Below are 12,779 nucleotides of genomic sequence, written 5' to 3'. Positions count from 1 at the left end.
CCAGCGATTCCTCACCCATCAGAAAACATAAAGGTGGTTTTATCCCATTTCTTACGCAGAAAAAGCACAAAGCCCCTCACCCTTTTTGCAGCAGCGGAGGCAGTTTGGCGTTCAGATTTTCCTGTGTGTCCTTTGCTCATCCTCTGCCTCCAGTGCAGGGCCTGGCTCTGTGCTGGGCTGCAGCTTTGGATGGAGAGAGCCAGCACTCTCTGAAATCCCACCCAGCCTGTGCTGGGAGGAGAGATCTTAATACAGAGTCAAATTTCCTTTTTTTTATTCCCAGTTTGGAGATGAAAAGTCTCATGGAACCAGCCCCAGGAATTCCTCCAGTGACACTGCAGAACAGACCCAGCCCTGATGTAGCAGGTATTTCTGTGTGCATTAGCAATTCTTCCGTGAATAAATAGATGAAACTCTCCCAAGACTTCAGAGCCCTGGTTGGAGCAAATGCCTCATTCCCCAGGGTGTTCACCCTAATTCCACATTCTCCAGGAGCCGGCACCCTTGCACCCTTGGGAGACTCTGCATGTTCCCAGTTGCCTAAGGGATGGCTGGTCCCCCAGTGTCCCTACGGCTGCCCCAAAGAGGCTGGCAGGGCCCACCGTGGGGGGAATCTGGGGCTAATCCCACCGCTGTGCACACAGAGCAGAAGGGAAGGGAGCAGGTTGGAGAAGAGCTTTATTGGGAGATCCTGGACATAATAAATAAGGGTTACATGGGGAGAAGGTGGTGAGGGGCTGGGGGCACGCTGTGCCCCATGAGGGCTGGAATTGCTGCCACCCTTCTGAGTAGGACATCTCCCTGCATCCCATGTGCCTGATCCCGCTCCTTCCTCCCAGCAGCAAAGCTGGCCTTGGGGTTGCTGCCTGCCACTCCTTGTGGGATCAGGGCAGAAATCGGGGCAGGGAATGTTTTGGGGAGTGGTGTGGGGGAGAGAGGGTGGGAGGGCAGAGCTGTGGGTGCAGTGGAGCCCGGCCATCACTGTGCCAGGGCCTGGCTGATATCCTTCACCAGCATGGTGCCAATAACCATCTTCTCGCTGTTGATAGTCAGCTGGGCTGCGCCGCCCTCCCGCCGCTCCAGGGTGATGAGCACCAGGCTCCCACTTGTCACCGTCTTGGCTGCAAACCTACCAGATGGTGAACATAGAACTTTAGGGCAAACTGTCCCTGTCACCCTCCTGTCCTTGGGGATGCTCCAGTGGGGGCCAGGCAGGCACCTGCCACCCTCTGCCACCAGCACGTGTGGGTTCATGCAGGTGCCTTGTCCTAAAGGAAGCCCTGAGTGTCCCCACTGTGATTTGGGTGGGACCAGATTGGTGACAGCACCTGCCTGATCCTGGTACGGGGTCTGGCTACCTGTATTCGTTGCCAGCACCGCAGGGCACGCGACCCACGTTGGCAGCTGAGGTCACTTGCTGGACGATGGCATGGTCGCTCCGGCATTTCTCGGGCAGTGTCAGCTTCTCCGTGATCTCGCTCATGCCAGTCAGCTTCCCTGGAGCAGGAAGTAGAGGAACTTGCCTGTCTCTGACCATGCTCCCTGCTGGGCCCTGCTTTGTTATCCCCAAAACAAGCCCCTCCAGCATCCCAGTCCCCCACAACATCCCGAGCTGGCTGCCCTGCTTGCTCTTGATTCAGGATTCAGTGGATTTGGGAAAATCCTTCTTTCACAACCCTGCCCAGGCTCATCCCTGTGTCTCTACCTGGGGATGAGCTGCTCTGGTCACTGGCAGAGGTGGGGCTGGGTACTCCCAGTCACTGAGCACCCCTGCTCAGCACAGCCCCCCATCCATGGGGCCAGGATGGTGGTGTGCTGCTCCAGGAGCATGAGAACATGGGGCAAAGGCATCCTTGTAACTCACCGGACACAATGCTGGGAGCACCAGGGGTGGCACAAGCCCTCCATGCTTTGTGGGGACCCAGCAGAGCCACCCCAACATCCGGGTGGTGATCCCAGCCCACAGGCTGGGGGTGCAGGAGGGGGTGAGGGAAGCAGAGCTAGTCTAGGGGCCTGCTGAGCAGCCACTTACCCTCACCCGGCCGTGCCAGGTGCTCTATGGCCACAGCGAGGGCGGCACAGGGGACAAAATCAGGGGTGAGTGTCAGCAGTGGGTGCCCGCACACTGCCCTGTCCCTTCCCTGTCCCCCACTCACCCTGCTCCTTCTTGAACTCGTTCTCGCTCATGAAGACGGGGGCCATGAGCTCCCCCACGGGTGGCTGGATGGAGACGTAGAAGTGGCGCGTGTGGGTGCTGGGGAGATAGGTGGGTGAGGGGGGCACATGCTCAAAATGTGTCCCTCCTCATGTTCCACTTCCTGTCCCGGGCAGGGGTGATTGCAGGAAAACTGAGGCACAAAAGGGCTTGGGAATAGGGGGAACCCATCAGGCTGGGCCTGGAGCTGCTACCAGCTCCTTGTCCCCTGCAGGGAGCCCAGTGTGTTTCCTACTGTCCCCCAACCACCCCGTGCCCATCCCAGTTTCTCCCTTCCCCTGGAAGGACCCTGGTGCCTGTCCTGCTGTCCCCCATCCCCTGGGATACTCCATGCCCTGTCCTGCTGTCCCCCATCCCCTGGGATACCCCATGCCCTGTCTTGCTGTCCCCCATCCCCTGGGATACTCTGTGGCCTGTCCTGCTGTTCCCTGTTCCTGACTGATTCATATCCCTTGGAGGGGCATTGGTGCCCATCCCACTTTCCCCATCCTTGGAGCACCTGCTGCCCTTTCCCCACTGTCCCCCATTGCTGGGGACACCCATCCTGCCCTGCCCAGTGCCAGATGCTCACCACAGCTGGAAGTTTGCCGCCTGGGTGGAGTCACAGAAGTCAATGCCCATCACCACACTGGCCGTGTCCCCCGGCGCCAGGCACTCTGGAACCACAGGGCTGCCACCACATCCCAGGTTCCCTCTACCCACCAACCCCTGTCCCCATTCTCCAGCAGCATCGTGGCTGTGCCGTGCCATGCCGTGCCATACCAATCTCAGGGAACTCCTGGATCCTCATGCCGGAGAGTGGCTTGGGCTCGCTGACCCTCAGGTTCTTCACCTCAGCATCGGTGTTGTTGGAGATCTGGATCTGGACTGCCACCATGTGAGGGTCCCCCGGGAAGGGCCGGCGGCTGAAGCAGTACTCGACGGCAAGCCCCTCGCCCGCCATGCGGTGCAGCAGCTCATAGGTCTTCACCGCGCCGAACGCCGGGCTCAGCAGCTGCATCGAGGGACCGGTGTGGGCTGCCTGCATTCCCTGCGGCCCCCTCAGGTGACAGGGGCCCTGGGAGCCCCCCTGGGTGACAGAGTTCCTGGGAGCCCCCATGGGTGACAAGGGCCCTGGGAGCCCCATGTGGAGGGTGTGTGGGGCACTTACAGTGGGTGTCAGGGAGGTGTCGGTGAGTGTGAGGCCCTCCAGGTCAGTTACCAGGCTAGTGGAGACAATGCTGCTGGCGGGGACGGGCTGCGGAGGAGGGGGGGTGACTTGCAGGGTGGGGAGGGAGAGAGGAGAGGAAAGGGTTAATAGAGCTCAAAGCCCCATGGGGACAGCCCTGGTGGCATAGCCCCTTGGGCACAGCCCCACAGGGACAGCCCCAACAGCACAGTTCCATGGGGACAGTCATGTGGGGACAGTCCTGGTGGCATAGCCCCATGGGGACAGCCACCCAGGGACAGCCCCAGTGACACAGCATCATGGGAACAGTCATATGAGAACAGCCCTGGTGGCATAGCCCCATGGGGACAGCCACACAGGGACAGCCCCAACAGCACAGTTCCATGGGGACAGTCATGTGGGGACAGTCCTGGTGGCATAGCCCCATGGGGACAGCCACACAGGGACAGCTCCAATGGCACAGCTCTGTGGGGACAGCCCTGGTGGCACAGTTCCATGGGTGTAGACACAACCCCCCGGGCACAGCCACATGGGGACAATCCCATGGGCACAGCTGCCTGCCTCACAGCCATCCTCTGCAGACAAGGACCCCTCACTCCACCCATTCCTGTCCCAACCCTGCAGCTCCCAAAGGCCCCACAAGGCCCTGATCCCACTGGGGTGGGTGCCTCTGGCTCAATTTTCTCAGCACCACCACCACAGCCATCCCGTGTGTCCTGGGCAGCCACTCACAGTCATCCAGGTCAAGCAGAGAGATCTCCTTGGGGCCGGCCTTGCTGCTGGGGGGCTGTAGGGAGGCAAAGAAGGGGGGTCAATGGGGGGTCTGAGTGTCCCCCTGCCTATCCCCCAGCCCAGCCCAGCCCAGCCCTCACCGCCTTCCTCCGCTTGGTCTCCGCCTCAGAGCCTGAGTCGGAGCCAGAGGAGCTGCTCTCAGAGGTGCTGGCCTCCTCTGATGAAGTCTCAGCATGGCCCTTCCTCCCCTGCAGGGCTTTCTTCTTCTTGGCCTTCTTTGTCCCTTCCTCCTCCTCCTCCTCCTCTTCCTCGCTGGGGCTGTAGGGAGAGCCCAGCTCAGGTGGGCTGGGGTAGAGCTTTGGCTGGGAGCACCCCCCATTTCCCAGGGGGTACCTGCCCGCACTCCCTGTGGGTGCCTGCCGGGAGCCTTCCTTCTCCTTCCTTTTTAGCCTCTTCTCCTCTTCCTCCTCCTTGTCCTCTGACTGCTCCCCACTGCCTTCCTCCTCCTCTTCCTCCTCCTCCTCCTCTTCGCTGCCGGAACTGGAGCTGCCAGAGCTGCTGCTGCTGCCGCTCTCCTCGCTGCCAGACTCAGGCTCTGAAGGGGACACAGCTCAGCCCTCTGCTACATCCCACCAGGTCCCCCTCTTGTCCCACTGCATCCCCCCATCCTGCCGCTGCATCCCCCATCCTCCCACTGCATTCCCACCATGTTCTGCTGCATCCCACCTCATCCCATCATCCCACTGCATCCCCCCATTCTCCCATTGCATCTTCCTATTCTCCCGCTGTATCACACTGTCCTACTGCATCCTTCATCCTCCCAATGCATCCCACACCTGCTGCTGCCTCTTCACTGCATCCTCTCACTGCATTCCTGCATCCTCACAACCCACCCCTGCTTCCCTCCATGCCTCCTGCCATGTCCCCACCACGATGGGATGTCCCCACTGCAGTGTCCCCTGTCCAATGCTCCTCCATTGTGGCACCTGTCTGATGGCCCTGCCACAGTGACCTCATGCCTCTGGGTCCTCACCACTGTCTGCTGACTCTGTGGGCCCCGACTCGCCCTCTGAGTCAGAGTAGAAAGGCTTCTCCACCTTCTCCTTCCTCTTCTCCCGGCTGGTGCACTTGGTCCACTCAGGAACCTGCCAGCACAGAGTTGATGCAGTGGGTGCATCACCCATGGGTGGGGGACCCAAACAGCAGCCCTTGTCTCCGCCCCATCCCAAGCAGGTGTGTGAGCACTAGAGAGGGGCCATGGGGGAGGTGAGCAGCACGTGGGCAACTTTTGGGGCTCCCTCTAGACCTTGAGACAGTGCCCCCACCTTGGCCCCCTCCCCATGCAGCCAAGGTGCTCCACGCACCTCCACGTTCCTCACGGAGGGGTCGGGGGCCTCATCTGGCCAGTCAGGCAGCTCCTGGTAGCCCACAGCTTTGGCATTCAGCAGGTGGGACAGTGAGCCCAGCTGGAAATGGTCCCGATCTACAACAAGGGGAGAGGTGGGAGCAGCTCAGGAACAGCCATGCAGCATCACAGTGACAGTCAGCCCCATATCCCCATAGCCTGTGACCAGGGATGGGTACCTTTGAAAGAGGACTCCAAGACAGGAGCAGGTTTCTGGGCTAGGAAGAGCTTCTTGGCATACTTGTTGAGTGCCCCACTCTTCTCGGTGGGCACGATAAGCTGGCGGATGAAGCGAGCCCTGTCGCGGATGTCGTAATTCTGGTCGTACTTGGCCAAGTTGAGGACGTACTGGGTCAGCAGCTTGCTCTGTGCCAGAGAACATGCTCAGGACCAGCCTCTCCCTCCTGGCTGGGGAAACTGAGGCATGCCATAGGACCACACCCTTGGTACCTGCTTGGAGTTGGTCAGGTAGAGCTTGGCCGCCAGGTTGATGACCTGCAGCTTGACGATGTCCTCCTCGTTGGTGAAGGACTTGGCCATCTTGCGCAGAACATCGGGCGCGATCTTGGGCACATGCTCACAGTACTCCCCAATGAGCCACAAGATGCTGGCCCGTGCCATTGGCACCTGCAAAATGCCCCTGGACATGTGGCACTGCTGCCACCCCGCAACTCCTGCATGTCACACAACGCCCTGACCCACCTGGATGTTGTCAGTGAGCTTGGCCATGTGCTTAATGATCTCACAGTGCTGGGCTGGCTGCATCTGCAGCAGCTTTTTGATGACCACGACAGATTCAGCCACCACCAGCTCTGTGGGCAGAGACCTGGCCTCAGCAGGGTCCTGCCCCAGGAGTGATGGAGACCCCATTTCACCCCCACCATGTGCACTCACCATCACGGTTGGAGAGGAGCTGGACCAGGCCATTGAGGCAGGTGTCCCGCACCTTCCCAATGTTGGTGGCACAGCGCCCAATGGCTTGGATGGTGGCTGCCACAAAGTCCTTGTCCATGCTGCGGATGTAGGTCTGCACAGGCATGGAGGACACACATGACCTGTCACTCAAGTGCCAGTGCCAGGCATCCCACCTTGCAGTGGTCACATGTTGGGGCCCTTTGGAACCACCCATGGGGTTGGCATGGCCTCAGCCCACTCCTCCTGGTGGGGCTCTCCTCTGTCCCCTCCATGGTGGTGTTTTAGCACACAGAGCCATGCCAGGGTGACACCCCAGTGGCCTCAGTGTGGGCGTGGCATACCTGGAACTCCCGCAAGATCGTGGAGATATTGGTCTCATTGGCCAGGTTGGTGAGGACCTCCAGCTGTGGAAAATAGGAAGAGTTGGGCAGCATGGGGACATGGTGCCAGGGCACAGGGGCCTTCCTGTCCTCCTGTCTGCAGGGCATGAGGACAGCTGACCCAAGGAAAGGGCTCCATGAAGCCCCAAAGCCACCCCTGATGGGTTCTGCTGGGTGTGTCCAGCTTACCTTGAGGATCTTGATCTGCGTGGGGTCCGTGGAGCGGATGTAGAAACTCTTCAAGTAGGGCTCAAACATCCCCTGCATGCAGAGCCAGTGGCGTTAAGAGCCATACTCATCCCCACCTTGCTGAGGCCACCTGCAGGCTCTGATGACCCTGCTGGGTAGCCCTCATTCCGCTCCAGAGTCAACAGGGCCAACTCCTTGCACACCAAGTCTGAGACTCACCCGCCGTTTGATGGACATGGTGGCCACGTTCTGCAGCACAACGTACTGCACCTCGCTGTGGGGACAGAGAGGGGACCGCCATCAGTGGGGCAGGGCTGGACCTTCCAGCAAGTCCCTGTGAATATGGGGCAGGACCCACCACAAACTGGTGCCACTGTGATGCTGCCACCCCATTTCTGCCCTAGGCTTGCCCAAAAAGCCCTCCAACCTGATGTCCCTCTGGGAATGGACTTTTTGGGGTCTTGGAGCTCCTCATGGGTCCCACCATCTGGGGTAGATGGGTAGGAGACCACTGCAACCCAGATGCCACAGACCTGTGACTCCGTAGGAGCCGCACCAGTGCCTTGGCGATGACTCCAACCTCCGCCTTGGGTGCCAGGTGGAAGTAGAGCTGTGCCACAGCCATCACCACCTGCAGGGACACACCCAGTGGGCATGGAGACACCCTGAGGGATGGCTGTGTCCCCCAGAGTCCCACACAGCAGCACCCAGAGGAAGCCTGACCGTGGGGTCGCCCATCCCTGGGTGTCCCTCACGGTCCCCAGTGGCTCCATGGCTGGTGGGGACATCAAGAGCCCAGGCTGATGGACACCACCAGTGGCCTCAGAGGATGGACAGGGCTGGAGTGGGGGGTCTCACCGCGGCATTGCGGCTCTGCAGCAGGGGCTTGGTGTTGCGCAGGAGCAGGCGGTGGTCGGGGTCCATGACATAGGGCTTGCGCTTGGCCAACGAGGCCGCCTCTGCCTTGGCATCCTTGGCATCCTCCTCCTCAGAGCCATAGAAAGCCTTCTCAGTGTTCTCCTCCAGCAGGGACTCCTGCTGGGAAGTGGAACACCTTGCACCCTCAAGAGCACCCTCTCTTCACGCCCACTTCCCTGGGGGCTCCAAGGACACCCTGAGGCTCCCAGGGCACCCTGGGCTCCTGAACTCACGTTCTGGTTGGGACTGAGGAACTGGGTGCGTGCGTAGCGGGTCAGCATGTTGATGATGACCACTTGCCCCCACTCCTCCACATCGATGAGCAGGTTGCAGAGCTTGCGGTAGTTCTTGTGGATGAGGTCGATGCGCTCTGGGCACACCTCCTCAAATGCCATCACCACGCTGCCGGCCACCAGCTGCGGAGGGAAAGCCCAGGGTGACTCACTGGGATAGTGGCATCTTCATCATGATGCTGGTTTGGTGGGGATGATGGCATCCCCATGAGGATGCTGGTTTGGTGGTTTTGTGGAGGTGGTGGCATCTCCATGAGGATGCCAGTTTGGTGGGGACAGTGGCTTCCTTGTAGGGATGTCAGTTCAGTGGAGATGTGGATTCCCCATAAGGATGTTGCCCCATTGGGGACAGCAGCATTCCCACTAGGATGCCAGTTCTGTAGGGGTGGCTGCATCCTTACAAAGACTTGAGCTGATGGGGACATCTGCATCCCCATGAGGAGGATCCTGGATCAGTGGGGACAGTGACATCCCCCCAAAGATGTTGGCTCAGGAGATGGCGGCATCCCTATCTGGTTGCTGGATCAATGGGGACAATGGAATTCTCATGAATCTGCCAGCTCTGCATCCCCATGAGGACATCAATTTGATGGGGACATCTCCATTCCCACAAGGACACTGGGCCAGTGATGTCCCAAGTTTTAGAGGGTGAGGGAGACACAGCGCCCTGCTCACCGTGGTCTTGTCTGCCAGCAGCTTCTCAATCACTTCGATGAGCTGGTCCTTCTGGTCTGCGTCAAGGCTGCAAGGGAAGAGCAGGACAAGTTGGACCAAACTCCTCCCCATCCCTGCCTGTCCCTGCCTGCATGGAGCAGCTGACACCCTTCTTGGTGCCCCCAGAATTTAGCAGCTGATCCCTCTGTTACCTGTACAGCTTGGGGATGGCATGGGCGGCCGTCTTGCGCACATACGGGGACATGTCGGAGGCGGCCTCCTTGATGGCCAGCATCATGATGGGCACAATGATGGGCACGCGGATGCTGGACAGGACTCGCAGGGCACTGGCACGGATCAACTGGTTGGGGTCCTGTGGGGACATGTGGGGGCTGCAGTGGGGGCTCTCTGCTACCCCAGCCTCCCCCAAGTTCCCACACCAGCCCACCTTGAGTCCTCGCTGGAAGGTGGAGATGGAGAGCAGGGCCAGATCCTGCTGCTCCTCTGCGTAGCGTACCAGATAGACATAGACCAGCTTCTTCACCTGCGGGGTGAAGGTGCCACCTCAGAGCCCCTCAAAACGCAGCCCATTCCCAAACCTCTCCTGCAGAGGAGGCACCAGACCCTAGGGACCACCCATGGATGCCACCAGGGTTACCCAAGTCCGTCCTCACCTCGATGTTCTTGCAGGCAACATTTTTCACCACAGCTGGGAAGAGATCAGAGGCATTTTTACCCCGGGCGATCATCTAGGGGGAAAAGGAGCAGTGTATCACCAGGCAGCCAGCATGGCACAGCTTGACACCAGCAGGAGTCCCTGCCAGTGACAACACCCACCGCCACAATCCTCTTCATGGCTTCCAGCTTGAGCGAATCCTTGTTGCTGTCAAGCATCTCCTTGAGGTCATCGTGCCTACACCATGCCAGGGGGCAAAAAATTCCCGTTTCCATTTTTCCCATTTTCAGTCCTTTTTCTGCTCCCAGGCCCCCTTCAGCCTGGAAATCCAACCCTTTGCCATGCAATATTTATGGGGATGGGAGCTGGGTTACCACCAGGTGAAAAAGGAGCTGGATGGACTGGCATAGTGCTGGCAGCCAGTGCTGTCCCCATCCCAGGCACTGGGACAAGGACCCCGTCCCATCCCGGCTGTGGTTGTCACCCTACAGTGTCCCCAGATCACAGGTGCCCATCACCAGCTCCATCCCGGCTTGGCTGGGTGTTCCTTGCCCCCTCATGGACACAGTGGCATGGATGTGCCAGCATGCCCCACAGCAAAGCCCTTCCCCAGTCCCTTCCTTGGACTGGGAAAATGGCACCAGACTTTTGTAAGACTGGCTGCCATCACTGTCCTCCAAGGGACATCTGTTCTCCCCAAACTGGGGGCATCTGCAAGGCTGCCTCCACCTGTAGCAGGTGGGGGTGGCACCCAGGGGACAGTGTTTGTCCAGAGCCACCACCAGAGGCCCTGGGGGGGCTCCTTGGGGAATTCTTACCGCGGCGGTGGCCCGGTACCTGTGGCCACTGCAGGCTCGGTGCCGGCGAGTGGCCGCAGCTCATCGGCTCGCAGGGCGCTGTAGCAGGCGGGTTGTCCAGCCTCAGTGGCCAGCACTGGGCTTGTCACCTCCTCGGCCACATCACCACCCTCTGGTGTTTTTGGCCGAATGGCTGGTCCCACTGGGAGCTGCCGCAGCAGCTTCTGCATTGGCGGCAGGGACAGCATGGCTGCAGCTGGGGGTGGTGGCTCTGGGGACTGTGGCAGGGTTGTGGCCCCGCTCTGGTGCCTGCCACAGCCGGCTGAAACCTGATGCTGGGGTTAGGGTTGGATTGCAGCCTTGGCTGCAACGCCCTTCCCAGTGGATGAGGCCACCCTGGGATGTCACGTCCCGTATGACATCTGACCTGCAGCTGGGGCCTGGGGACATTGCAGGGAGCTCCTTCTTTGGGTGCTGAGTGGCTCAGTCCTGGGCAGAAACTCCACATCATGGTGGGGCACCCATCTGGGTGGTGGGGTGGCACAATGGGATGCCTGTGGATGTCCTGCCTGGGTGGTGGGGTGACATTTGGCACATTTGTCTTGCCCCATGTGCTCACAGAGATGGTGACAGACTTGGTGTGGCTCCAGCAAAGGGCAGCATGCAGGTTATGGGGACACTGCCAGAGTGGGGGACCCTGCCAGAATGTCAGAGATCAGGGGACATTGCCAGTGGGGTCAGAGATGGAGGGACCTGACCAGATAGGGCGTACACTGCCAGAGTGGAGGGCACTGCCAGTGGAGGTCAGGGGACACTGCCAGACTTAAGGGCAGAAGAACACTGCTGGAACAGTCAGGCCAGGGGACATTGCCAGGGGGTCAGAGAGGAGGGGACTTGGCCAAACTGAGGGACATTGCCAGGGGTCATGGAAGAGACACACACTCTTGAGATGGGGACATTGCTAGTAGGTCATGGGTGGGGGTCACTGCTAAACTGGGGGACGCTGCCAGCAGGGCAGGGGTGAGAGGACACATCCAGCTTTGGGGACACTGCCAGCAGGTCAGGACTGGGGTGTCATGGCCAGACTGAAGGACACTGCCAATGGAGCAGGGTTGGGAGACACTGTCATACTGGGGGACACAGCCAGGGTAGGGAGTGTGACACTGCCATACAGGGGTACACTTGCAGAGTAGGGGACACTGCCAAGAGGTCAGGGAAGGAGGGCAGTGGGAGATGGGGATGCTGCTGGTGGTCATGGGTGGAGGGAACATCCAGAGTGGGGGACACTGCCAGAGAGTCAGGAATGGGGGAACATTATCATGTTTGGGGAACACTGCCAGAGTGTCAGGGAGGGGGAACACGTCCAGAGGGGTACATCATCTGCAGCATCAGAGGGGTATAGGGAGGGTGGACACTGCCAGGCTGGGGACAGTGCCAAGAAGTCAGGGTGGGGGACATGTTCAGAGTGGGGGACACTGCCACGGATGCGTGGGACAAAGACACCCCTACATTCCTGCAGCTCCAGGGCACCCCTTGCTTTCCTCTGCATCCCTGTCCCCCCAGCAGCCTGCCCCACGCAGGGGTGACATTTGTCAGCGCCACCCCTCACGCTGGGGATCTCGACTAGGGGGTGCTGTCACCCCTGGCGAGCCACAGCAGATGCTGCGGTGGGAACATTGTGCCCGGGATGCCCCAGCCCAGGGGTAGGGGGTGCAGTGGGGATCCCCGAACATCCTCACCCACCACGCCATCTCCAAACTCCGCGGTTTCCCATAAAGCCCTCCCCGGCCTTTGCAACCTGCAGCGGCGGCGGCGTGACCGCATCCCCTGTCCCCATCCGTGTCCCCACCTCCGATCCCCATCCGCATCCCCGTCCCTATCCCGGGGACCGCTCCAGCCCCGGCTCGGGTACTGCGTCCCCGCCAGGGGCGGCGGCCGAGGCCTGCGCTGACGCCCACCGGGCCAGACTCGCGCCGTGTCCCCTGTCCCCGCATTGTCCCCACCTCTTGTAGTCGGAGGAGAAGATGCCGCCGCTGGCGGGGTCGTGGCCGTACTCGGGCTCGCCCAGGCTGGAGGAGCCGCCCTTCTCCTCGCCGTAGGCCGGGCTGGCGGCCATGGCGGCGGGAGCGATGCGGGATGCGGGATGCGGGGGGGACGCCGGCACTGATGTCAGCGCGGGCGGGGACGGGCCGGCCCCGACCTCCGCCCCGGGGCAGCGCCCGGCGGGACCGACCCCCACCCGCACCGGGATGGCAGCGGTGCTTTGCACCCCCGGGAGGGTCCCCGGGCCGCACTCCCACCCCCCGCACGGTTTCGGGTGCCGGGCAGCGGGAGTACAGGTGGGATTTCAGGAGGAGGAGCGTTGGGGACATGGCTGTAGAGTGACTATCATAGAGCTCACACGTCAGACCAGATTAGAATTAAATGCTATTATTAC

At 60.7% G+C, this 12,779-nt stretch overlaps 1 protein-coding gene across 4 annotated transcripts; it reads right to left on the bottom strand.

Moving 5' to 3' along the window:
* Window positions 1-661: 661 nt before the first annotated feature.
* Window positions 662-12,662, bottom strand: AP3B2 (adaptor related protein complex 3 subunit beta 2). 4 transcript variants are annotated; one of them, XM_071568648.1, is made up of 28 exons: window positions 12,346-12,662; window positions 9,707-9,782; window positions 9,544-9,618; window positions 9,318-9,413; window positions 9,082-9,242; window positions 8,891-8,957; window positions 8,156-8,338; window positions 7,863-8,042; window positions 7,538-7,635; window positions 7,224-7,278; window positions 7,005-7,076; window positions 6,777-6,839; window positions 6,415-6,547; window positions 6,223-6,332; window positions 5,971-6,147; window positions 5,700-5,886; window positions 5,480-5,598; window positions 5,149-5,260; window positions 4,509-4,710; window positions 4,256-4,433; window positions 4,116-4,170; window positions 3,366-3,472; window positions 2,978-3,209; window positions 2,787-2,871; window positions 2,157-2,254; window positions 2,033-2,056; window positions 1,359-1,497; window positions 662-1,129 (listed from the first exon to the last, which is right to left on the bottom strand). In XM_071568648.1, exons 1-28 carry the CDS (start codon window positions 12,456-12,458, stop codon window positions 979-981), a joined length of 3,348 nt encoding a protein of 1,115 aa, XP_071424749.1. In that variant the 5' UTR covers window positions 12,459-12,662; the 3' UTR covers window positions 662-978. The 4 variants fall into 4 exon arrangements, with proteins under 4 accessions (XP_071424749.1, XP_071424750.1, XP_071424751.1 ...); XM_071568649.1 differs by having other exon boundaries at window positions 7,863-8,039; XM_071568650.1 differs by lacking the exon at window positions 2,033-2,056.
* Between the last annotated feature and the right edge of the window lie 117 nt (window positions 12,663-12,779).

The sequence above is a fragment of the Pithys albifrons genome, chromosome 13 (genome assembly GCF_047495875.1).
Source record: "Pithys albifrons albifrons isolate INPA30051 chromosome 13, PitAlb_v1, whole genome shotgun sequence".
Lineage (NCBI taxonomy): Eukaryota > Metazoa > Chordata > Aves > Passeriformes > Thamnophilidae > Pithys > Pithys albifrons.
Note: the sequence above shows the minus strand (reverse complement) of the source record. Positions and strands in the feature narration are given on the sequence as shown.